This window comes from Mustela nivalis (assembly GCF_964662115.1).
Source record: "Mustela nivalis genome assembly, chromosome: 7".
NCBI classification, from domain to species: Eukaryota; Metazoa; Chordata; class Mammalia; order Carnivora; family Mustelidae; genus Mustela; species Mustela nivalis.
The window spans coordinates 9,570,946-9,596,642 of NC_139026.1; the positions used below are offsets into that span (position 1 = coordinate 9,570,946).

General features: G+C 55.3%; 2 protein-coding genes across 2 annotated transcripts; one reads left to right on the top strand and one right to left on the bottom strand.

The window, feature by feature from the left end:
• The first annotated feature begins 421 nt into the window (after positions 1 to 421).
• Positions 422 to 10,730, top strand: SOX10 (SRY-box transcription factor 10). The gene is made up of 4 exons (XM_082740158.1): positions 422 to 650; positions 1,114 to 1,631; positions 6,313 to 6,581; positions 8,785 to 10,730. The coding sequence occupies exons 2-4, from the start codon at positions 1,192 to 1,194 to the stop codon at positions 9,486 to 9,488; spliced, it is 1,413 nt and encodes a 470-aa protein (XP_082596284.1). The 5' UTR covers positions 422 to 650; positions 1,114 to 1,191; the 3' UTR covers positions 9,489 to 10,730.
• A 3,640-nt stretch (positions 10,731 to 14,370) lies between these two features.
• POLR2F (RNA polymerase II, I and III subunit F) lies at positions 14,371 to 25,694 on the bottom strand. The gene is made up of 5 exons (XM_082740163.1): positions 25,526 to 25,694; positions 23,453 to 23,522; positions 20,255 to 20,385; positions 15,075 to 15,146; positions 14,371 to 14,542 (listed from the first exon to the last, which is right to left on the bottom strand). The coding sequence occupies exons 1-5, from the start codon at positions 25,543 to 25,545 to the stop codon at positions 14,452 to 14,454; spliced, it is 384 nt and encodes a 127-aa protein (XP_082596289.1). The 5' UTR covers positions 25,546 to 25,694; the 3' UTR covers positions 14,371 to 14,451.
• Between the last annotated feature and the right edge of the window lie 3 nt (positions 25,695 to 25,697).

Consider the following 25,697-nt stretch of genomic DNA (forward strand, 5'->3'; position numbering starts at 1 on the left):
CAGTAGGCCCTCCCTAAGCGTCTTAAACCAGCAGCGCAGGCTGGGCGCCCTCAGATGTCCACAGAACCTTCCCCTGTGTTCTCTTCATCCAGCACCAATCCTTTGCCACCTGCCCATCCCGCCACCTGAGGCAGAGGCTGGGGGTCCCAGTTGGGCCCAATTTTCCTGCAGGTGACAGGTCCGACCCTGCCCACCTGCATCCTTTGGCTTTCCCGGCCTAACCACGCCCACTCCTACACCTCCCTGACTATGCCCAGGCCCCAAGACCGGCCTGGGACAGCCGCGCCTGGAGCTGGGGTGGGGGGGCCTGGCGGAGGAGCCCTGAGTGTTGGGGATGAAGGACAGCGCTGGAGGCTCCACCTTCTGCCCTTCCCTCCCTCCCCTCCCCCTCCCCCTCTCCCCCTCCTTCCTTCCCAGCCCTCGGCAGCAGCTCAGTGCTCAGTCAGTCTCGGGCTGTCCGGCCGGGGTGGTTGGTGGTGAGGTTTCAGGCTCCGTCGGGACGAGGCCGTGGCCTGAGGCTCAGGGCCCCCCAGCCCCTCCCTTCCAGCCCACCAGCGTCACCCCCCAGCCCCGAGCTGGACCGCACACCTTGGGACACGGTTTTCCACTTCCTAAGGACGAGCCCCAGACTGGAGGAGAGGTCCGAGGAGGTGAGTGAGTGCGCAGTCCGCTCCTCTGCTCCTGCCTTCCTGGGCCCGGGCCTGGGACCCCCAGCGGTGGGGCGTGGGTGGAGAGAGAATGACACCCGCATCTGCCCCCCGCCCCCGCCGGCTCCTCTAGACTCCATGGGGGGCAGGCAGAAGGGAAGACGGAGAGGTGAGAGAAAAGGTGGGAAATTCCAGGAGCCAGGATTAGAGTAGAATAAAGAGTCCGTTTTTCTTCCTTTCCATCAACAAACCTCCACCCAAAAAGAGGTTTAAAAAAACCCAAACCCACCCACACCAAGAGACGGTTGGGACCAGGTGGTGGGAAGACGCGGAGGCGGGCGCTCAGAGGCCGATCCCGGGTCTGGCATGTGCGCGGGCCCCACCTCGGGGCTGTGCCCGCGTCGCGCTCCGGCTGCCGTCGGGGCTGCGCTCACCGCCGCTCCGTCGCGTCCTCCTTCCCATCCAGGTGGGCGTTGGACTCTTCGCGAGGACCCCGGCGGCGGGCCCCGGGGAGGCGGCCGAGGCGGCGGCGGCCGGGGGCGACATGGCGGAGGAGCAGGACCTATCCGAGGTGGAGCTGAGCCCCGTGGGCTCCGAGGAGCCCCGCTGCCTGTCCCCGGGGAGCGCGCCCTCGCTGGGGCCCGACGGCGGTGGCGGTGGCGGCGGCGGCGGATCAGGCCTGCGAGCCAGCCCGGGGCCCGGCGAGCTGGGCAAGGTCAAGAAGGAGCAGCAGGACGGCGAGGCGGACGATGACAAGTTCCCCGTGTGCATCCGCGAGGCGGTCAGCCAGGTGCTGAGCGGCTACGACTGGACGCTGGTGCCCATGCCCGTGCGCGTCAACGGCGCCAGCAAGAGCAAGCCGCACGTCAAGCGGCCCATGAATGCCTTCATGGTGTGGGCGCAGGCGGCGCGCAGGAAGCTGGCCGACCAGTACCCGCACCTGCACAACGCCGAGCTCAGCAAGACGCTGGGCAAGCTCTGGAGGTGAGCGCCCCCGACTCGCCTCCGGGGAGCTCCCGCGGGCCCCCCTAGCTGCGGGTGGATTCAGGCCAGACGCGCGCTGCCCGGGCCCTTCTCGCGGGGGGCAGCCACCGCTCTGATGGGACTGGAAGACCAGGTGTGGGGCTCGGGCCCGCCCTTCCCCCACAAGTACCCCCTTGAGGTTGCGCCGCCTTAGAACTCCAGTGGCCTAGGCAAGGCTCCCCACCCGGGGCAGCGGGCAGGAGGGCGCCCCCTCGTGGTTGGAATTCCGTCGGTGGCAGGCGAAGGGCCTGAGCTTCTTCCTGGGGGGGTAAAGGAGAGGGAGGGGGGAGGATCCCGAGGGGCCCACACCAAAGACCTTCACTAACGTCTTCCGCCGGCCCGGCGCACTCGAGAGTGCCACTGCCACCGGCCCCACCAGTCAGGGGGATGCCCGAGAAATGCTTGGGACAGAACGGAAGGCCTGGCTGGTGAAGCAGGGAAACTAAGGCAGCCAGTTCAAGGAAAATAAGGAACTCAGAAGGAGCCTTTGAAAGAGTGAGGGATGGAGAACGGCCAAGGGCAAATCTGTCACTGCAGGGTCCTGTCTTGTCCCAACTACCTTCATCGTGCCCTCCTTATCCTCCCCTCCTTCCGGGTTGGGGGAGGGGGGACTCCTATCTTTATCCTCTAGGGTAAGGGAGGCACAGAGAGAAGTATCCCCTCCCACCCTGTGCCAGTGCTGCCAGGCCTGCCCCTCTCTCCCTCCCTCCCGATGTCCGGCGCCATCTTCTTTTCCAGGGCCCCACCCAGCGCTGAGTAACCTCCTACCCCTCCAGCCCCAGAGCTGGAGCCGAGCGCCCTGGCCAGGAGGAAACCTTGGCCCCTCAGAGTCCTTGGTCCCCTGGGGCCAGCCCAAACCTCTGGGGGAAAACATGCCCCCCAACGAGGAAGCCGGCCACCCCTCCCCTCAGGTCTGGGGCTCAGCCTGGCCCCTTGGGATATGTTGAGCAGGGTAACCACCTCCCACCTCTGGCGTCCTGGGCAGCTCAGGAAAAGAACAGGCGATCCAGGAGATGCAAGCCTGCAGAGGCCCCCTGATGCCCCCACCAGACTGCCTAAGAGACAGGTCCAGAAAGGAAAAGGGACCTCAAAGTCCACATCCCAGCTGGTGGCAGAGCAGGGTCAAATCCAGTGTGGTCGTCCTCCACACTGTCTTTGGTGACAGTGGCGGGTCACCCCTTGCCTCTAAAGCGTGGTCAGGAGGTGGGGGGACAGAGAAGGGGAGAGCGGAAGTACAGCACACCTCAGTTCCAGAAAGTCGGCACTTCTCAGAGGAGCCTTCTCAGAGGAGCCGGCTTCCCTCCTGCTGCTGCCCTCCCCTGGTGGGCCCCAGTGTAATGGAGATGGGGCCTAGAAGGCCAAAAGTTTAGGGTAGTACAAGAAGCTAGAAGGCCCCCCCAAGAGACCAAGAGGGATTCGCATCCAGCCCCACGGCCCCATGTATTTGCTGATGGCCTGGTGCCCCTTCACATCCCCATCTCGGCTGTCAGCGCTCTGCTCATCCTGGGCAGGCCGGCCTTGGGCTTAGTGACCAGCCTGCTGTAAGGACTCAGAGGCTCCAGCTCTGCCCAAGAGCAGGGTCAAAACTAGCTCGTCTGCCCAAGGTCCATCTGCACTGGGTAGGGCACAGCCCAGGCCAATACTCTTGGTGTCGTGGGACAGAGAAGAGCAAATGAGAGACAGACAACCAGGAGGGAGACAGGCAGAAGGAGCAGGTCCTGGGGATCAGGAACAGACCGCAGCACCAGCTCAATGACAGCATCAACACAAGGATGGACCTCCACTTGTCCCTCAACCCACTGCCAGGGATTTAAGACTAGACCCTCCATTGTCCCTGTTCTTGTTCCTCCAGCCCAGAACCCTGGGCTTGGGCTCCCTCCAGAGGACTAGTTCCTGGCCATCCGTGATTGGCCCCAAGGGCCAATCTAGCATAGGGCCATCAGGAAAGCGGGCACTGCTTGCTCAGGACCCAAGCCCAGGGTAGGAGGGTGGCAGGAAAAGGACAAGGATCAAAGGCTATCCCCACAGGTGGGCAAGCTACCTGGATCCTGGGTGGGGGCCCATACCGAAATCCCTCCCCGGTTCATAATTCCCAGCCACCAGGGAGGGTATGGGCTAAACAGGCAGAACTAGAAAACAGGGCCCTAAACCCAAAAAGAGGAAGACATGAGGACAGACTGCTTAGGGTGCTGGAAGTGGGTTGGGGTCAGACACCCAGCGTCCAGGTCCCGGCTCCTAAGTGGCTGTGTGAGCTCTAATAGTCACATGCTGACGGTTGTACATTGGTTGACTTGCTGGAAAGAGTAATTAGACCCCAGAGACTGAAAAGGGGGTCACAGGCTGGAGCCTCTCTTGACCCCCAAGTCCACAGGCCCCTTCCCTGACAGAGAGAGCAGACGGAGCAGCAGCCCGTGCCCCACCTTAGGAGCACCCCCCCACACACCAAGTTGGGATTTCCAGTTTGCAGGGGGAACCAGCCTACCCTCTCCTGGCCCCTATTCCAGACCCGGGAGATCTAGAGGACAGAGGCCAGGTGGAATGCAAATGAGGATCGGGTTTGCAGTTAGAGCGGTGGGTACGTGGGGGTTCTGGGGGACAATGCAAGGCTGGTGCGGGGGTCAAGATGAACAGAGCTGAGGTTGGAGTAAGGCTGGGGTCGGGGCTTGGAGGCTCATTAGCCAGCTGGGCTGGGGTGGGGGCTGGGGGTGGGGGGACCAGAGGTCAGGATCCTGTCAAGATTAGGGTACTGCTGGGACCTAGCAGGGTGGTGACAGTGTATCGTGTTGGATTCTTCCCTGTCTTGTGGCCTGTGCCCCCACTCCATGCGCCCACTGTGTTCTTGCTGATTTACACCCAGTTGCCAGCTGGATAGAGGGCACAAGCAAGGATCTGGGTAGGAGAGGAAGCTCAGTGTCCCCAGCCATTGCAGAGCGTCTGAGCTGGGGCCCTTGGAAGTGGCTGAGTCCTCTCGTGCCTCTCTCTCTCCCCACCCTCAACACACACACAAACACAAATCTGCGGCCCAGCCTCCCTGAGGCCTGGCTAGGGGGATAGCCTGCATGGCTGGGGGAGCAAGGGGGCAGCCCACTTCCTCGTCCCAGAGGAGGTGCTGATCTGGGGTTTCCATCCCGTCCCTCAGCTGGAGGGATCCTTGGAGAAAGCTACATTAGGGCTGGGTTCTGGCAGCCTGGTGGGGGGAGGGGGCGGCTGGGCAGGCTAAGCTGCACAGGAATGCTGCCTCCGGCTAGGAGGTGCCTGGTATGACCACCCCCTCCCATCCTGGACAGGAGGGCTAGGCCTTCTGCTGGCTAGGGGAGGAGGGCAATGGAGATAGGCCCTTTGGGCAGCAGAGTCACACTCCCAGAGTCCCTCATGTCTAGGACTCTCTGAGTCTGTTCTTTGCCCTCAGCCCACTCCACGAGGCACTCTATTCTGCCCTCCTTGCCCTGGGGGCAGCCAAGCCTTAAACATCACCCCCTCCACTGTCCTCCAGCCCTGGCCTGAGGCTGGACTTGAGTGGGCCCCAGGCACTGCCTTCAGGGCTGGTCTCAGGCTGGGGAGAGGGTCTATCTGCCTCTGTCTCAGGGTCTGGAAAGAAAGTCTAGCTTCCTCTACCCTCTGTCACTCCCTGGACAAGGAGATGTGATCTCCCCTGGGATGCTGTGACCCCACAGAGCAAAGGGGACTTTCATCCTGTCTGCACCACACTGGGACTCACAAAAGGAACATTCCAGAGTTGAGAGGGCCCACCCCAGGTCCTCCTGGCCCAGGGCCCCACCCCCAGCAGTATGAGAACAGCACCTGTTTCTCAAGGTGCCTGCCCTCCACCCCCAGGCCTCGTGCAAGGGGCTTCACACCCGGGACCTCAGCCAATCTGACACCCAGTGAAGTAGGCATTATCCTCTAGGGACAAGCAAAGAAGCCCATAGGAGCAATTTGCCCGTGGTCCCACAGCTAGCCAGTAGCAGAGACTGAGTTCTTCCCCCCACTCTGCTTTGCATACCTCCAGCCCCAGGGAGCTCATCCCCTAAGAAGGCAGCCAGCTCTACCTCCAGACAGATCTGATGACGGGAAAGCTTTTTCTTTCCTTGAAATGAAGTTCCATATCCCTCAAAAGCCCTATTCCTGGGGCACCTGGGTGGCTCAGTCGGTTGAGCATCTGACCGCTGGTTTTGTCTCAGGTTGTGAGCTTCTTCTGGCTCCTGGAGTCAAGCCCTGCCTTGGGCTCCTCAAACAGAATCTGCTTGCCCCTCCCCATTCCCCTCCAACTCCCTTCCCCACCACCTCCCCGCCCCCCACCGTTGTTTGTGTGCTCACACTCATGCTCTCTCTCCCTCTAGGATAAATGAATAAATCTTAAGAAAAAAAAAAAAAAAAAAGCTCTATCCATACGTCTAACTCCATCCTCAGGGTTGCCAGGAGCCCCTGAGACTTTAGGGACGATCACAGCCTTCTGAGCCTGTGGATCCTCCGGCCTCACTTCCTAGTTTGTGACTCAAAGAGCAAACCCCCACCAACTCCCCCTGCCCTGGACCCCGCCCACCCTCTGCACTTGCCACCCCCACCCCCCCAGGCCTCATTTGTCTGAGGGCAGAGACTCACACTGGCCGCTGGGCTATCTCCCCCAACTGTACCGCCCCAGGCTGCTGAACGAGAGTGACAAGCGCCCCTTCATTGAGGAGGCTGAGCGGCTCCGAATGCAGCACAAGAAGGATCACCCGGACTACAAGTACCAACCCCGGAGGCGGAAGAACGGAAAGGCGGCCCAGGGGGAGTCAGAGTGTCCCGGCGGGGAGGCCGAGCAGGGCGGCGCTGCTGCCATCCAGGCCCACTACAAGAGTGCCCACCTGGACCACCGGCACCCGGGAGAGGGCTCCCCCATGTCAGATGGGAACCCCGAGCACCCCTCAGGTGAGCGCTGGGCTGATGAGCTGTGGGTGGGGAGAGCCTGGGCGCTGGGGAGGCTCACCCAGCTGCACAGTTGCCCCAGTTGGGGTGCAGGGTCCCGGAGGGAGCTCGGTGGGAACTCAGGCCCCCGAGGAAGTAGCTGGGCCAGATGGCTCTGGTGGATGGAAGCGGGCACAGCTACTAAGTGAAGAGGCCAGTTAAGGAGGCTGTGGAGGCCATGGAGGCCAAGGGGTGAGTTACAACAGGGAAAGCAGAGACAGGGTGATTTTGAGAGATGGGTGATCAGATGGAGGAGAGATCATTGCCTCCTTCCCACCTCCCAGTCTGATGGGGGAGCCACAGCAGGGGATATTGAGCAAGTGCCTTGGAGAGGCCAGACATAGGGCATCTCGTTGCATTTTTATTAATGAAAATACCAGCTAACATTAATTGAGCACCTACTGTGTACAGGCACCCGAATTACCTTATGTGTATTATCATTCAATTACTCTGAGCTGTGATGAGGCAGCCACACTGCCTGGGCTCCGACTTCAGCTGTGTGGCAAATGACGCCCATGTCACGGATGAGTAAGCGGACACAGCTGAGTCTGAGCCCAGGCAGCTGGATTCCGGGGCCCCTGCTGACACTAGTGCTGCCTTGCTTCTGTTCGTACAACGTGTAGAAGGCCGTACGTGGGGTCAGGCATATGGGAAGTCTCTGTCGGCACAGCTCTGCCCTCAGGAGACACGCCCAAGTCCTCCTTTGTGCCAGACCCAGGAGCAGACACCAGAGGCACCAACAAGAGAAGCTCCCTGGTCTACAAGGTCCACAGTGTAGAGGGAGGAGCAGGGATGAAAACAAATGAACGAATCCAAAACAAGTGTGCATGAAGCCTACACCTTCCAGAAGGAGGCCGTGTCTGAGCTGCTTAGTATCATCTTTGGGCTTTTTTTTTTTTAAGATTTTTAAAAATTTATTTATTGGACAGACAGAGATCACAAGTAGGCAGAGAGGCAGGTAGAGAGAGAGGGAAGCAGGCTCCCCACTAAGCAGAGAGGCTGATGCAGGGCTCGATCCCAGGACCCTGGGACCATAACCTGAGCCGAAGGCAGAGGCTTCAACCCACTGAGCCACCCAGTGGCTCCAGGTGCCCCAGTATCATCTCTGTTTTACTGATAAGGAAACAGGTTAGAGAAGATGAGCATTTTTCCAGGATCACACAGTAAGTGATAGAGCCAGGATTCCAACCCAGGTGAGCCTCTCAAACTCCAGAGCACTTGGCCAGTGCCGGACCTGGCATTGCCTCTGGCCTGATGTGAGAGACATGGGCCGGCCCCCAAGGAGCCCCCAGTCTCATAGACCAAGGGCATGTTCTCTCTCCAATGGGATCCCCAGTCCAGCCGTCTCTCCCACACAACTTACATACCTTACCTTCAAAGATTCAGGGACAGACACACACACACACACACACACACACATACACACAGCAGAAGACCACTACCAAACAGTCACCTTGGAATACAACCGTGGGCCTGGGTCTCTGCTCAACCTTCAAGGCCCAGCTCAGCTTCCTTTCCCCAGAGGGACCTTCCCCAAGTGCCCAAGGCAGGGCGGGTAGCTTCTTCCTCTGGTCTCCTGAGCCCCCTGCGCGTCCCGTCACTTCTGAGCTGCCCTCCAGTTCTGTGTGAGTCTCTGGATCCTCCCCCAAGACTGGGAGCTTATAAAGTAGGATCCCTTTTCTTTCCTCTTGTGTGCCCTGCACCTGACACCACACCCCCTAAGCATTTGCTGAATGAATGTGTGAATGAGAAAACCAAGGAACGGGTGGAACGAGTCAGCTAAGTGCCCATCCAGGGGACAGCTAAGGGGCAGCGGGGGCAGAGAAGGAAGCTGACTTCCGCTGATATGAGGAACAACTTCCCCAACAGGAAAGGTCTTTCAGGATGCAGCAAGTCTCTCCAGGAGGTGGGTGACAGGGAGAGTCCTGCTGTGGGTGGGGGAGGCCGATGCACCCCTCCAAATGGGGGTCTTCAGAAACAGCTGGAGACCAGCCCTAGACTGTTAGAGAATTAAGCACCAACTTGGGCTGCCCAAACGCGTCAAGCGTACAAGGTCACGCCGTGATCCATCCTCAGCCCCCCGAGGCATCTTCTCTGACAGTGAACCATCAGAATCCAGAAGCCTCTGACTCGCTTCCCACTTTCTTTCTGTCTCCCTTCCACCCAGGCCAGAGCCATGGCCCACCCACCCCTCCGACCACCCCAAAGACAGAGCTGCAGTCGGGCAAGGCAGACCCCAAGCGGGATGGGCGCTCCATGGGGGAGGGCGGGAAGCCTCACATCGACTTCGGCAACGTGGACATCGGTGAGATCAGCCACGAGGTAATGTCCAACATGGAGACCTTTGATGTGGCTGAGTTGGACCAGTACCTGCCACCCAACGGGCACCCGGGCCACGTGGGCAGCTACTCAGCAGCCGGCTACGGGCTGGGCAGCGCCCTGGCTGTGGCCAGTGGACACTCCGCCTGGATCTCCAAGCCACCAGGCGTGGCTCTGCCTACAGTCTCGCCACCCGGCGTGGACGCCAAAGCCCAGGTGAAGACGGAGACCGCAGGGCCCCAGGGCCCACCGCACTACACCGACCAGCCGTCCACCTCGCAGATCGCCTACACCTCCCTCAGCCTGCCCCACTACGGCTCCGCCTTCCCCTCCATCTCCCGCCCCCAGTTTGACTACTCTGACCATCAGCCCTCAGGACCCTATTACGGCCATTCAGGCCAGGCCTCTGGCCTCTATTCGGCCTTCTCCTACATGGGGCCCTCGCAGCGGCCCCTCTACACGGCCATCTCTGACCCCAGCCCCTCAGGGCCCCAGTCCCACAGCCCCACACACTGGGAGCAGCCAGTATATACGACGCTGTCCCGGCCTTAAAGGGGGGGCCCTGTCATCGCCACCTTGCCCGGCCCCTCTGGGTGGCATGCCCCTTCCCCCAGCCCTCGTGCCCTGTTCCTCACCCGTCTCAGGCCTGGTGGTGGCTGGAGAGGAGGCTGCAGAGGCTGACAGCTGAGGGAAGGCTTTCTGTCTGGCTCACTGCCTTTGATGACCCCACCCCGTCCTATCCTGGCTCCAGCCCAGGCAAAGCCCTGGGCTACTAGGCTGGGCAGAAGAGAAGGAGGGGACTGTTGCCCCTAGACTGAATGATGAGGGGCTGCACCTTCCCCCCCAGGAATGACCCTCATCCCAGGACCTGAGAAAGACCCATTCACCCTCCTCTGGGAGTCGGGGAGGCATCCAGGGTCGGATGGGAATCGGAGGCCCTGCCACGCCTGGGCCCGTGTTGGCTTTCTCGTGGAGAGTGAGGGGTCTGACATAACCCGTGCCACTTGGGCCACGTGCCTAAGATCAAAGCCAGCCAGAGACCTGCGTCAGTGCCTACAGTGGGCTACGTCTGCCCCTCGGGGGCTGAGGACAGCTCTGAACAGCCTGGGCGGGGCAGGGGTGCTCAGAGGGAGGACTCCTCATCCCCGCAGGGCCCCCTCCCCTTCTGAACACAGGGAGGAATTGGCACAGAGGCCTCCGGACCCGTTTCCATGCCAGCCACCTCATTCTTTGTCTCACGGAGACAGGGCGTCCTGGTCCTACTCCATGACAGCCCCCCAGACCTTGAGGCACCTCCCGGATGAGGAGTGAGAAGGCAGGGGCTCTAGGAAAGGATTCAGAGACAATTCACAGAGCCTTCCTCCCAAGCTCCCTGCCAACTCCCTCTCCCCTCACCAGGCTCTGCGGTCCCTGCTCTGTCAGCCCCGGCCCCTCGGGCTTCCCAGAGGGTCACAGCTGCTCAGACCTCTGCCCTTAGCTCCAGGAGGAGACACAGGACAGGGCCCGGGACCCAGGTTGCTGGCAGCAGGCTGAAGACACTAGACTCCGGACATGTACGTTCTGCCCTGGCCTTTTGCCCTTTGCCTCCCAGTGGTATCTGAATAAAGTATGTAGCTCTGTCTGCCCCTATCTTCCTGTTCTGCAGCCCCGCAGTCCACATGTAACTCATTACTGCCCCCTCTTATTTATCTCAGTAGACCCCTCTCCCCTCTCCCCTCCTCCTAGGTATTCCAGCCCCTATTAACTCTGCATTAAGCATTCCACATAATAAAATTAAAGGTTCCGGTTACCTGCTTGGTGGGCCTGACCTGGCCTGTCTCTTGGTCTCTTATCCCTGCACCTATGCCTCCTCGGATGCTTTCTGGAAGTAGCTAGGGGCAGAATGCAAAGGACGGATAATACAGAGGTCTCCTCTCTCCCGTGAGACGGTAGGGGCCGTGCCGTGTGTTGGGACAAGTGGCATCACGGTGGGGTCCGTTGATGCCCGGGCTGGAGGCCCCTGCTGGGAGCTATCCCCCAACCCTGCTGCGCTCATCCTGTTGTGGGGCCACCTGTGCTTCCAGCTGGAGCTCAGCAGGAACAGCCCCTTTTACTTGCCCAGCAGAGGGGTGGGGGCCTGGAAGCATTCAAGGGACAGGTATTTGAAAGAGGGGGGTCAAGCCTGATGTCCAGCCGTCTACGGCCAGCAGGCCTGTCCTTTGGGATGTGTCACCGGGCTTTCTCTCACTGCACCCCTCTTTGTGCCTCCCCTCCCCTAGCGTGTACGCGCATGCGCATGCACACACACACACACACCCTTGGTCTGCTCCGCGATCTAGCCAAGTCTTCATGGCAGCTGCATGGGTCTGTGTGTGAACCCGGAATGGCAGACACGCAAACTCATCCTTCAGTGCTCATTCCCTAGAAGCTCTTCCCTGGGTGGGATTCCACCCTGTGCTCAGGGGCAGAAGCCATTCCATGTCAGGGACAAGGGAAACCTCTTTCCTGCCATCTTCCACTGATGGATGGCTCTGGGGGCTGGAGGTCCTCCTTAGGCCAGGCTCCTAACAATAGTACAGTCCCCGTGCTCTGAGTGCTCCCTGACCAAGTGCTCTGCTGACTGCTTTGTCATTCAGGCCTAGGACCAAGTGGGTCCACTCGTTATCCCTGTTTTCCAAATGGGCGGCTGAAACTTGGAGACGTTGATGCTAATGAGACATTGACCTTGCCCACGGCTTGCAGGCCCCAATTCTGCTTGTCATCGGGAGTGATGCTTCTGCTGCTCTAGACCAGCGTCCCCAGCTCCCTTTTCCATTTCTTCCACCTGTGGGCTCCAGTCCCTCACTGCCTCGTCGGGACCTACGGCAGGGCAGGGAGCACCAAGTAGCATAGTCCCCCAGGCTGGCCACACTCCCACCTGGAAGCTGCGTCACACGGATTCTTCTGGCAATGCCAGCCATAGCCACCGGCTCCCATGAGGCTTAGCGGTAACTACAAAGCCCTGCTCTTACAGACATAACTGATGCCAAGTCAGATCACCCGAAACTGTATAGAAGCTATTTTCTTTTGTTGTGTTGTAGTGAAAGGCAGGATTTTATACTGAGTTTTGACAGAACTCGTCTTGTTGGATTTGACTGTTTTCCCACCTATACTCACTCAGTCCTGGAATTCTGAATCCAACTTATTGATGCTCCTTCTGAGTTTTATGTATCTGCAAACCTGAATATCCCTATTCAAGTCACGAATAAAAGAGGTTGACATGAAGAGAGGCCCATAGCCACCACCAAATACTTCTCCATCATCTGTTCCATTATCAACACTCTGAGGGAAGGACTAAACAGTCAACTCTGAATCTGACTGTATCACCACGAGTACAACCCTCTCCATCATAGCTATTCGGAAAGACCGCCTGATGCCTTGCTGAAATCAAGATTTGCTCTGTGGCATTCCTCCAACCTACCAGACCAACGAGACTACTAACCTTTGAGAAACGGAAATTGGATTCATGTGGCAACATTCTTAGAAATTCTGCTAGCTCTGGGATCTCCTCTTTATTTACCTCTGTGTTCTCAAATAGGAAACAACCTATTCTACAAATTTTGTCAGGGACGGATGAGGACTGACCTTCGGTATTCCTAAGTTTTACACCCAGCCGTTCCCCTCTGTTGCCATGCAGGTTGCTAGTCCACTTCCAGGTGCTCACTGCTCCTGCTCTCTGTGGAGCTGTGGACAGAGCCAGTAGGGCAGAAGGGAGGGGCTCCATGGAGATGAAACCACCCCCTCCAGGACCCTGCCTCTCAAGAGATGGAGATGGACTGGGAAGTCACTGGGGACATGGAAGGAGGTAAAAATGGCCCCAGAGAGGACAAATGACCTTGGAGAAGTCGGAAGACCTGGCTTGTGCTCACGCCCTTAGACCTAAGGTTCTGGAGGTGCTTGGGCCTCAGTAAGGCAGTGGCTTCTGTGTGTGGAGAGATGGGGCCAGATGTTTCTGGAAGGGACTGAAGAAGCCATGCCCGGGCCTGGCCAGCTGAGCAGCAAGGGACTGACTCCCATGAAACAGGAGCAGGTTGGGAAGGGAGAGACGGGAAGAAAGCCACCCCTTCCTCCATCTCCCCTACACCCTATCCCCTAAGGGTTAACCCCCTACTCCCTCTCTCAGCCCTTCTCTCTTCCCCCGCCCAAACCCCATCTCCCTTTAATCACATCTGATACTGAGCGGCCCAGCAGGAACAAAGAGACCATTTAGAGAATCGGGGCCGAGAAAGTGACCCCGCACTCCGGGGCGGCCGCCTGGACGCCAGCACAAAGGCGGCATTTCAGAGCTGGAATTTCAGCACCCTACTTGATTAAAGGACTCCACAGGCTTGGAGGAGGGAGGAAGGGTGCTGAGTCCAGGGCTCCCTGGATTAACCCTTCTCCAGAAAGGCAGACACCCCTCCCACTCCTGGGGACACTTGTCACTCCCACTCTGTCCACGGCACACACAGCCCGAAGGTCCTGCCTCTTGCAGAGGTCGGGCAAGCCCACTCTTCCTCCTGGAAGGGGAGCTGGCAGCAGAATGGAGGTCAAGGCTGGAATATTCAGGGAACCAACTTTCCCTCTCTGTGGGTGTCGATATACACCCTCTCCCTGTCCCCCCAGGGAGGGAGGAAGCAGTGAGATTGGTCTTACTGCAGGTTGGGTAAAGCAGGATGAAGAGAGCAGGACCCAGAACCAAGGACAGAGGAAGCGCCGGTGTCGACTTCATGTCACACCTGGAACCCGGGAGCCCTGCTTCCCTGCCCACCGTCATCCCAGTCAAGGCCTCGCAGGAGCACGGGCCCTACACAGAAGGGAAGGGACATCCTGCAGAGGTAGGGAAGGAGAGGAGATGGGTGTGGTAGACCAGAAGGCCATGGAGGACAGTGGCCCGAGGAGTGGGGACAGAGTGGGGACAGGGCTGGGCAGGTGTTCGGTCCCTGCTCCAGCTGCTGCCTTGCCCGGCAGGGCTCTGCCTGGGGAGGGCAGGAGATCACTGCATCCCTAAGCTTCCTGCTGGGGCACTAGCTCCTGAAAGGGGATCTGAGCCCACGATAAGAGGCTCGAGGCAGGTCCTCAGGAAACAATGGGTGGCTTGATGAGACCTGCTCTGTGATACTCCTGAGAAGGGAGAAGCCCCTGCAGCCAGTCCCCACTGGAAAGGAAATTGGGGGTTTCCATGGCAACCAGCTCCCTGGGCACAAAGACTCGTCTGTCTGCTGGGAAGGCAGCTGAGGTGTCTCCCCGCAGCAGCCTTTGCACTGGGGAACAGGGAGATGGAGGGAGGGACGCGGGGGATCCACGAGGAGTGAGGCCCCTGGTGCTCCTCAGTGCAGACGGTCAGGGGGCCACACGAATGGGTGTCCCCGCCAGGCAGTGGGGCAGTAACAGGGAAGGACCAAACGGGTATCAGAGAGCTGGAGGCAGAGCGGGCTAAAAGGCTGAACAGTTTATTATTTACACGTAGAAAGAATGTGAAAATAGGATGAGGCACAGTCAGGAAGACGACTCCAGCTCAGTCGGTGATGATGAGCTCGTCCACCCCCCAGTCTTCATAGCTCCCGTCCGGCAGGTAGCGGCGAATGATGATGGGGATCTTTCGGGCCCTGTGGCAGGGGGATGTTACAAGTATATGAGGGTTGGTGGCCCCGGTTCTACAGCAGATAGGACAGACTGTGTGCAGAATGCCACGAAAAAGAAGTCTGGACAGCAGCCTTTTTGGACTACGAGGGCACTTTGTGGGAAAGAAATTACAATAAAAAGAAACTTCTTGCATTCTCGAGTAGGGGACAGTGGGTCTGGAAATCATATGAGAGTGGGTCTGCCATCTTATGAGAAAGAGAAAGAAGTGTGGAGGGATACTGGTAAAGCCAAATGCGGCAGGAAGACGGGGATTTCGACAGACAGGAGAAGACCGTGTCTCATTCAACCCACCCCCCTTCGCCTGTTCCCTCCCAACCCTCTTCCTACAGGGCTGACTCCTGAACAAACTAAGGACCTATAGGAACAAGAATCACACCTCCCGAGCCAGGGGTGGGGGAGAGGGCGGGGTATGCAGCAGAGAACCTAAGGGACACCTCCCAGGGCTCTGAAGAAGTGAACCACTTCTGGGTGGTCTGGGTGGTTTGGGTGACTTACTTGAGCTCTTTCATAGCGATGAGCAAGGGATCTGTCTCCCCCTCCAGCTCCACCATCACGGGGGCACACATCCTGTAGGTATAGGGACACGTGTTGGGAGAGTAGGGCCCAGCAGGAAGACGGGGGCTCACTTCACAAATCGGATCAGATCAGCGCCCTAGTCCTCCTCAAGAAAGGTCACCTTCTAGGGAGGCAGGCAAGCATGGGGGGTGGGAAGGGGTTTGGAGGCACTGCCACAGTGACTATGATAAGCAAGTGGGAACCAGGAGACAGGCTTTAAATTCTACCTCCAGAGACACTGAATTTCTCTCCAAATTTCAGTATCCTCACTCAAACATGGGAGACATAGAGCCCTGACTTGCCTACAATGATACAAAAATACTACTGGCTCACTTAGTACTGTCTGCTGTTTCCCGCTCTTTCCACAGAGGATCTCACTTGAGGTGAGGACTCCTATAATTCTCATTTTACTGAGGAGGAAACTAAGAACAGAGACATCAGTGACTTGCCCAAGCTCACACAGCCAGTAAGTGGCAGAGCCAAGACTGGAATCCCACATGCACCTACCCACTATGCTGTAACAACTCCCATTAATAAGCTAAAGATCCATAAACTTGGGGGCGCCTGGGTGGCTTAATCGTTTAAGCATCTAACTTCAGCTCGGGTCATGATCCCAGGGTCCTAGGATAGGGCCTCACATCAGGCTCCCTATCATTGGGGAGCCTGCTTCTCTCTCTTCCTCTGCCACCCTGCCTGCTTGTACTCTCACACTTGCGCTCTATCAAATAAACAAGATCTTTAGAAAATAAAAATTTAAAAAAATAGGGCACTTGGGTGGCTCAGTCAGTTAAGCGTCTGCCTTCAGCTCAGGTCACAATCCCAGGGTCCTGGGATCAAGGCGTGCATCGGGCTCCCTGCTCACCGGAAAGCCTGCTTCTCCCTCTCCCTCTGCCTGCTGCTCTGCCTACTTGTGCTCTATCAAATAAAATCTAAAAAAAAAAAAAAAAAAAAAATAGGGGCGCCTGGGTGGCTCAGTAGGTTAAAGCCTCTGCCTTCGGCTCAGGTCATAATCCCAGAGTTCTGGGATCGAGCCCTGCATTGGGCTCTCTGCTCAGCAGGGAGTTGGCTTCCTTCTCTCTCTCTGCCTGCCTCTGCCTACTTGTGATCTCTGTCAAATAAATAAATAAAATCCTTAAAAGTAAATGTCCATAAACTTAAGAAAGGTACTGTGAACAGGACACATGTAGGCTTTCCTCACTGGGCCATAAGACATCCTTGTCGGCTCCCTTGACAAGGGCCTTCCACAGACTGCCGAGCCCGGCCCCCTCAGCAGAGTGTTCCAGCACAAAGGAACGACCACCCAAAGGCTAGTTCTAACCCAACTCCTCAGGCCTGCCTCAGGGCCCAGCCAACTCATTTTCCTTCTCTGCCCAAGCAACACCCCTCAGGATCCTGCTCTTCAACCTCCACACAGGGCCTGCGGGCAGATGCTCTCTTCTTTCCAACCCTTCTATGGCACTGGGTTCGGCCATCAGCAGAACCCAGCCCGCTCACCTCTCTAGGAGCTCCTTCTCACGCTACTTGCCTGTATTCATCCCACGTTCCCGCCATACCAAACTCCCACGGGCCCCAGACACACCCTGGGGGTTCCCTTCTGCACCCTCCAATAAGCTCTTCCTCTCCCTAGAAGCCAGGAATAGGCTCAAATTTCTCTTCTCCGGCAATCCTCTGCCCCGGAAATCCCTGCTCGGCGCCCTGCCGCATTTCCATAAGCTTCTCAATCTCACTGGATGGTAGTTGCTTATCTGGAATCTTCTGCATTAGACCATAAGCACCTGGTGGCCTGGGACCACACGTCCTAACACAACACTTGGCCGGCAGCAGAGACTCTCAAAATGAATGGGAGGAACACCAATTCTATCCTCTAGGAAGCCACCATTCATGATTTCATCACAAGTTTACATGAATGGATCCCAAACCCCACAATCATCAGAATTACCAGAACATGCTAAAAATACAAGCCCTCAGGGCCTGCTCCAGACCCTCTGAATAGAAATTCTAGTGAAGAAGCCTGAGAACCTGCATTTGCAAAGCTCGCCAGGTGATTCTGATCATAGCCAGTCTGAGAGGCACCAGTTTACACAACGTCATTTACTGATTTTTTTTTAAGATTTTATTTATTTATTTGACAGATCACAAGTAGGGAGAGAAGCAGGCAGAGAGAGAGGGGGAAGCCCAATGTGGGGCTCGATCCCAGGTCTCTGGGATCATGACCTAAGCTGAAGGCAAAGGCTTAACCCACTGAGCCACCCAGGCGCCCCTCATTTACTAATTTTATTATGACTTTGATTTGTTGTTCCCTGAAAATTTCCCAGAGGCAGAGACCAAATGTTTAACCTTCCCTATATCCCCTCTCAAGTGTTTAAATTTCCCACTAATTTAAAGCTTTAAAATATATAGCAAAATGGTTTTCCTGATCCATGTACACCTTATTCCTTTCAAGATATTAATAATTCAAGTCCACTCATCCAGCCTTGTGCATACAATGTGCAAATCACGAGTGTGCCCTTAGGTATTTTGTCCTGCACCAACGACCCCACAAACTTGCCAATGATCCTCAAGAAATGGCTGTGGTAAACATCGGCCACCAGGTGGTGCTAATGACCCAGAGCGACACTTCATCCAAAAAATTCAAAGAAATGTTCAGCACTTTCAAGGTGCAGGGTCCCATGCCTGGTACTAGGTGACAAGATACAGCCCTGGCTGTCGGAGGGCCTACAGCAAGCAGGGAGCCCCCGGACAGCATCCCAGCCCATAAAGAGAAGGAGCACAATAGACCCAACTAAGCTGAGCCAAGCTTCTCTCCCAAAGCAAAGCAAGACCCTGGGACCAGCGGTGTACTGAATGTCCGCCTCCCAACTTTTCCCCACGCTGCCCACCAAATGCATGCTGATCTTGTGAACTTGTCACTCGAGGCACCGGTGACACCTTTCCCAGCCTTGTGCCCCCAGCTACTTGCCATTCGCCCACCACCATCCATGCTTGTCAGCCCTTCCTTGTGCTGTCTCCGGCACCTGGGATACCCTCAAAACCGCCTGCCTCTCCCCATCCTCCTGGGCTCGCCCAGGCAGACCCGCAGTGACTCCCTTCTCTCCTTCCTCGTGCCTTCTAGAAAGCACGGTACCCGGCTACTGCGGGTTCTGGTGACTTGTGAGCCATCTCCCCCAGCAGACCATCTGCAGTCAGATGGGGCCATCTGCAGTCAGCTTCCCCTCCCCAACAGGTGCGAGCCCCATATCTCACTCAGTGCTGATAGACTGTAAGCTGGCAAAGAATCATTCTACTTGTTTGAAAAATAATTTACGAGTTATTCTTTCCGCTGGATCATTTTTAGCCTGGACAAGCGCTGCCCACTGGAATGTTCTGCAGTGATGGAAATGTCCTCTATCTGCACTATTACGGAGACCCTAGCCACGCGTGACTACTAAGCACCTGAAATGTGGCTAATTAGACTGTAAAACTGAACTTTTTTTTTTTTCCAAAATTTTTAATTTATTTGACAGAGATCACAAGTAGGCAGAGAGGCAGACAGAGAGAGCAGGGGAAGCAGGCTCCCCGCTGAGTAGAGAGCCCGATGCGGGGCCCAATTCCAGGACCCCGGGATCGTGACCCAAGCCGAAGGTACTGAGCCACCCAGGTGACCCTGAAAAACTGAACTTTAAATTTCACTTAATATTATTTGACTTAGGGATGCCTCAGTGGCTCAGGCAGTGAAGTATTTGCCTTCAGCTCAGGTCATGATCAAGGGTCCTGGAATTGAGTTCCACATCGGGCTCCTTGCTCTGCAGGGAGCCTGCTTCTCCCTCTGTCTGCTGCTCCCCCTGCTTGCGCTCACACTTGCTCTCTGACAAATAAATAAATAAAATATTATTTATTTTTTTTTTTTTACTTAAAATGGCCACATGTAGCTAGTGGCTACCATAATTGATGGTACAGACCCAGAGGATCTGACCCACAGATAATCAGAATCATCACACTGAGTGCAGCACTAATTCCACCCAGACCAGCCAGGAGTACAACCAGGCTAGAGAGAGGTCTATTACTTTGAAGGTGAGGAACAGTGTGGGCCACCCATAAAACCCTGCACAAAGTGGATATGATGGTCATCTTTACCCCAGAGAACTAGAGGCGATAAAGCCCAACGCTGTTTGAAAACAAAGAAGGGAACACAGATCAGAATCTCCTCCAGCATGTAGGACTCCACAAAGCTGACCCCAGCTCTTCCTTCTAGACATTTTCCCACTATTCTCTACTTACAGCTCCCACTCCTCCAGATACCCACCATTTCCCACACCAGCTTGTAAGATGTTTGGGGTCAGGGGTTCATTCCTTCAGCCTGTGTTCCCTGGGGAGGACATTCTACTAGAGTCACCAATAATGTATCTACCCTCTCTCTGTCCCCTAACTCACTCATTCCCAGGAAGGAGGAATAATAACTCCCAAGAGGGGAGTCAGGGAGAAAAAGCTGTTACCTGGAGCCCAGGGTCGACAGTTCCTGCTTTCTCAAAGCCACCTGCCTACAAGGGAGGCTGTTTTCAGGGCTCTTCATTCACCACCTTGGCAGGCAGGCTTACCCCTGAAGACACTGGCCCTGGAGGCCTGCACTGCCTACGGCTGAGAGGGTGAATATGCAATCATCGGAAGCTTTGATCTCCACCTGTCTACTGGTTAGTTCCTGAATCTTGTCATTCTTCACCCGTCTCCTAACTTGGAAGAAAGAAAAGGTCTGGCCTGGCCTCTACATGGAGGGCCTTCGCTCTTCTCAGGACTGGCCACAGTCCACCTTGAGTCAAGAACCACCTTAAGCCTGACGGGTGTTCCCGCAGTGCCCCTGACTAACCAGCCACAAGAGTCTACGGCTCCCTGTAGTCACACTTTTTTTTTCTTTGTTTTGCTTCATTAATGTGACAGGCACTCAATTTCTGTATTTTTATGTTGCTACTGTACTGTTATTCAGCTTCTCAGATGTTCATGTTCTATTTCTCCCACTGGATCACAAACTCCCTGAGGGCATGAATCTAGTACAGTGCCCGGCACACAAAGACAACACCAGCCTTGATTAGCAGGTGAGAGCAGGGACAGTGACCGACAGAAAAGACCGTGAAGGGGCATACACTCACGCGATCTGGAGGGCGCGGGTGCCGAGTACACGGGCTCGCTCGTACTTGGTCATATACGGCGTGGTGATTCGCTTCTGGTTGGCCTGTGGTCGCTCTCCAGAGGGGAGGATCTCAACGTTCTCCTGGCCCTCCTGGGCACAAAGACAGAAAGCATGGAAAGTCTCAGGGAGTATGTTCTGGGTTGAGGGGGAGGACGCTGGTGACAATGACGACAATCACTGCTGCCATCACCACTTATTACATTCCAGCACTCATGCCGCTACAGGTAGTGACGCCTCATTTAGTCCTCACGATGACGTCACATGGTTGGGGTGACAGTGACCATTTTAGAGGCTCAGAGTAGGGGCTGACTTAGCCAAAGGCTCAGGCCTAGTGAAAGAGAAGAACCACAACTGGGATTCAGACAGCCTGGAGATGAGGGTGGGGGGTGGGCAGGTCCTGGAGCACAGACAACAGATCTCTCTAAGCAGGAGGCAAGGAGCAAGCACTCCATCCTTCAGACAGGGTAACTGAATCAACAGGTCAGATGGCTAAGAACTCAAAGTGAGGACAGGAATGTGCACGTACTCACACGCATTCAACAATTACTTTAAGCGCCTGTCATATGCCAGACACCATCACAATCGTGGTAAGACAGCAAGCTAAGCGTTTCTGTTCTCAAAGAAGTCAGCCAGCAGAGGAGACATGAGTAAACAAGACAGCAGGTGCTACAAAGGAAGGCAAGGGTGCCGAGAAGTTAACAAGAAGGTGGGGGACATCGAGCTCATGCTGGGGGTTCAGAAGACCGTCCAGAGAGGAGACTTGAGACTAGAAGAATGAGGAGGAGCTGCCAAGCCAAGAGGAAGAGAAGGGCATTTCTGGCAGGCCGGGCTGCATGCACAAAAGCACAGGGGTCAAAGAGAATGTACTACTTCGGAAGTATGATTAGAGCAAAAGGTGTGCATAGCGGTTTAGGCAGAAGAATAAATTCTAAAATAAATAGGGGCCCTTGGCTGGTTCAGTGGGTAAAGCATGTGACTTTTGATCTCAGGGTCAGGACTTTGAGTCCTATGCTGGGTGTAGAGATTACTAAAATAAAGAGAAACTTTTAAATTACAACAACAAAAAAAAATTAAGTCAACAAATATTTATTGAGTACCTATGTGTCAGATAGTATTCTAAGTGCTTTAAATAGAAGAAGACAAAAAAAATTATTTCCCCTATAGAGCTGACATTATGAGAAGAGGTAACAAAATTAACAAGTAAAATTTGTAGTATAAAAACAAAAGAAAAAAATAAGTAAAATTAAGAACAGAAAGTGAAAAAAGGGAGTGCCAGGATGGGTGTGTGGGAGGAGGGGAAGGATGCTACCACTTCAAATAGGATGGTCACGGAAGCCTCACCGAGGGGACACTTGAACAAAGGCCTAAGGAAGGTGAGCCGTACGTCATGTACATACATACAGGAAAAGCACTCCTGTAAGAGGGAACAGGGTGATCAAAGATCCTGAGCAGGAGCTAACCTAGTATGACAGGGACAGTAAGAAGAGATGAGAAAGCAGGTGGCCAGAGAATGGAGGACCTTGTATTTCTGTTTGGCACTTATTCTGTATGAGATGGGAAGCCCCTGGCTGAGGGTTTTGAATAGAGGACAGACACAATTTGACTTAAGATTTAAAGGATGGGACGCCTGGGTGGCTCAGTTGGTTAAGCAGCTGCCTTCGGCTCAGGTCATGATCCTAGCGTCCTGGGATCGAGTCCCACATCGGGCTCCTTGCTCGGCGGGGAGCCTGCTTCTCCCTCTGCCTCTGCCTGTCATTCTGTCTTCCTGTGCTCGCTCTCTCTCCCTCTCTCTCTCTCTGACAAATAAATAAAATCTTAAAAAAAAAAAAAAAAAAAGATTTAAAGGTATCCCTGGACGCCTCGGTGGCAGAGTCAGTTAAGCATCTGCCTTCGGCTCAGGTCATGATCTCAGGGTCCTAGGATCAAGTCCCACATCGGGCTCCCCGCTCAGCAGGGAGCCTGCTTCTCCCTCACCCCTTACCCCTCCTCCTAGCTCATGCACATGAGCACACCCTTTCTCTCTCAAATAAATAACTCTTAAAAAAAAAAAACTTAAAGGTATCCCTATGGATGCTCTGTTGAGACTATTCTGTAGGGGCTAAGGGCAGCAGCAGACCCTATAGGAAGACCAGCAGTAATCAAGCAGGTAAGAGAGAAGACTCTGGCAGCAGGATGGCAAATTAAGCAGCGTGGAGGGAGACTGAAGGCAGGAAAATCAGTAAAACATTTCCTCAACAAAGTGAGTGAAAGCAATGAAGGCGGAAGCACTAAGAACGGAGAAAGAGAACCAGGGCTGGACCATGTGTGGGAGGCAGAACCAAAAGAACAGGGATGGGGAGACCAGGATGGGGAGGAGGTTTCTGACTCGGTGAACAGGCAGCTGGGAGTGCCATGCGGAAAAGAGAAAATCCAAAAAAGGGGGGCTTTGGCTTCCAAGTCTAAAAAAATTGAGGGATTGTTCCCTTTCCAGGAGCCATAAAGCAGTTCTTCCTCCATTAGTCACAGGACAGAAAGCTGTATGTCTTTCAGGAAGTTAGGAACCCATCCACCTAGTTATGCAAGCCAGAAACCTGGGGGTCACCCCTGTCATCTCCCACTTTCTTAGCTCTGTATGCAATCCACCAAAATATCTTTCTTCCATTTTGTCATCACCTATATTACGACCACCCAAGCCTAAGCCACAGGTCTCTCACCTGGATGGAGAGAAGCTAAAGGTCTCTTTTACTCCTGGACCTCTCCAACTCACTCATCACTCTGAGGCCAGAACGCCCTTTCTAAAATGTACACTGGATTGGGCCCCTCTCTGCCTCAACACTTGTCAGGGGCTTCCAGTGCCTTTAGGCTAGAAAATCCTGCCTGATGTGGGCCCTTACCTCTCCAGCTTTATCCTGGCCATTCCCCCCCGGCTCCTTACATACACCCTGCCACAGGGCACCTAGTACGTAACAAACATTCAACACAGGCTTGCTGCATGAATGGCGGTATTTCACCCATCAGCAAACCAACTGCCCCCAAAGCCACAGGCTATGGCCCACCCTGTTGGGCTTTTCCACCACCCAGGACTAGGACACTGCTCACTCATTCAGGCAATTATCACCAAATGGCTTATTTGGCAGCTTGGGCTGCAGAGAAAGGGAGCCCACAGCTAAATACTGACCTCCTCAGCATTCTCCAAGTCACCAAGCCCTTCATCCTCCTCCACATCATCGAAGTCGTCACCATCAAAACTGTACAAGAAGAGATCAGTTAGTTGGAGCATCACACTAGAATCAAAGAAAGAAGAGATCTGTGTCTCATCTGATATGTAGAAAGGGCTCAATAAGTAACTACATAATGAGCAAATCAAACCTCTGCTCCATTTTACTCCTTCATCTTTATTCCATCAGCCCACAAATTTTGCTAGGACTCCATCACTGTTTCCCTCTCTACTGGGTCATTCCCATGAATGTATAAACATGTAGTTATTTCCCCACCTTAAAAAACAAACAGGGGTGCCTGGATGGCTCAGTCACTTAACTCTTGGTTTCGGTTCAGGTCCTGATCTCAGGGTTGTGGGATGGAAGCCCATCTGCGCTCTGCGCTCAGCACGGAGTCTGCTTAAGATTGTCTCTCCCTCCCTCTCTCTCTGCCCTTCCCCACCGCTCTCTCACTCTCTCTCACATAAATACTCTTTAAAAACAAAAAATGTACTTCTCTTTTACCTCCCGCAGAGTCCTTCCATGCTTCTCTTAGAAGCAAAATTCATGGGACGCCTGGGTGGCTCAGTGGGTTAAGCCGCTGCCTTCGGCTCAGGTCATGATCTCGGGGTCCTGGGATCGAGTCCCGCATGGGCTCTCTGCTCAGCAGGGAGCCTGCTTCCCTCTCTCTCTCTCTGCCTGCCTCTCTGCCTACTTGTGATCTCTCTCTGTCAAATAAATAAAAATAAAATCTTTAAAAAAAAAAAAGAAGCAAAATTCATGAGATGCCTATCTTCCCCGTCTCCAATTTCTCTCTTCTCATTCTGTCATAATCTCACTCCAGTAAGACCTTCACCCCCACAGTTTCAGCAAAACCACTCTTCTCAAGTTCACTAATGACTGCCACACTGCTAAATCCAATTGACAATTCTTGTTCTCATTTAGTTGATCTATCAGTTGGACCACTAGACGACTCCCCCGCTCCCCCCCCCCACTCAATATACTCTCCTCATTTGACTGCAAGGCCTCCTCTCTCTCCTGGGGTTCCCTACCTCACTGGCTGCTCCATCTCGGTCTCCTCTGCTGATTTCTCCTCTTCTACCAGGAGCACTCAATGCTAGAATGTTCTAACACCTGGGTCACCAGCCATCTACTCTTCCCTACTGACACTCCCCTGGTGATCTCACCTGGTTCTTAGTTCTGACTAACAAACTTAGGCTGCTGATTCCACTATTTTTTTTAATTTTATTTATTTATTTTCTTTATTTTACTGTAAATTTTTATTATAAAATTTATTTATTTGTTTGTTTGTTTGACAGGCAGCGATCACAAGTAGGCAGAGAGGCAGGCTCCCAGCCGAGCAGAGAGCCGGATGCGGGGCTTGATCCCACGACCCTGGGACCATGACCAGAGCTGAAGACAGAGGCTCTCACCACCCACTGAGCCACCCAGTCACCCCTGATTCCACTATTTTTATCTTCAGAGAAGACTCTCCTCCGACCACGCACATCCGGAAATCTTCACGCCCTAGCTTCTTAATCAATCCAGAATTCAAAACCACTTGTGACCACGTCTACTAGTGTCACCCCAGTCCAAGCCACTACCTCCTTTCACCGAGATTACTGCAACCCTTAACAGACATTCACACACACACACACCCCCGGGGCTCGCCAGACTGTCCCCTGGATGACTTCTGGGCTACACGCTTCTAGCGCGTACTCTCACACGACCCCGTACTATCTGTTTCAGCGCCTGTCCCCTCTCCGGGGAGCAGGGCTATGCCTAATTCACCTCAATACTCCCAATACAAAACACACAGCCCGGCTCGCCGAAAGTCTGCTGTAAGTCCTTTTCACTGCTCCTCTCTGGACCCTCGAGTCGGGCCTTTCCGTGCCCAGCCTCTCGCCCGGTCTTTACTCAGGGCTCCCCGCCCTTCCCCTCTCCAGCCCCGCGCCCCGCAGTCCCCTCAGAGACTGCCCCTGGAGCCTGGCTCCACAGCCGCCTTCGGCCCAGGCTCCCGCTTCACCCGCCCCTTCCGAAGCTCCCGCACTCACTTGTCCTCGTTGTCTGACATGACGCCCACAGCGACGCGACGCGGCCCGGCGCTGTAGACCCTCGCGGAGACCCACACACACGGAGCCTGACTCCCGCGCGGTGCCCCGCGGACTCTACGCCTGCGCCGTGACCCAGAGACAAGTACTTCCGGGAGGCAGGCCGGAGCCGTAA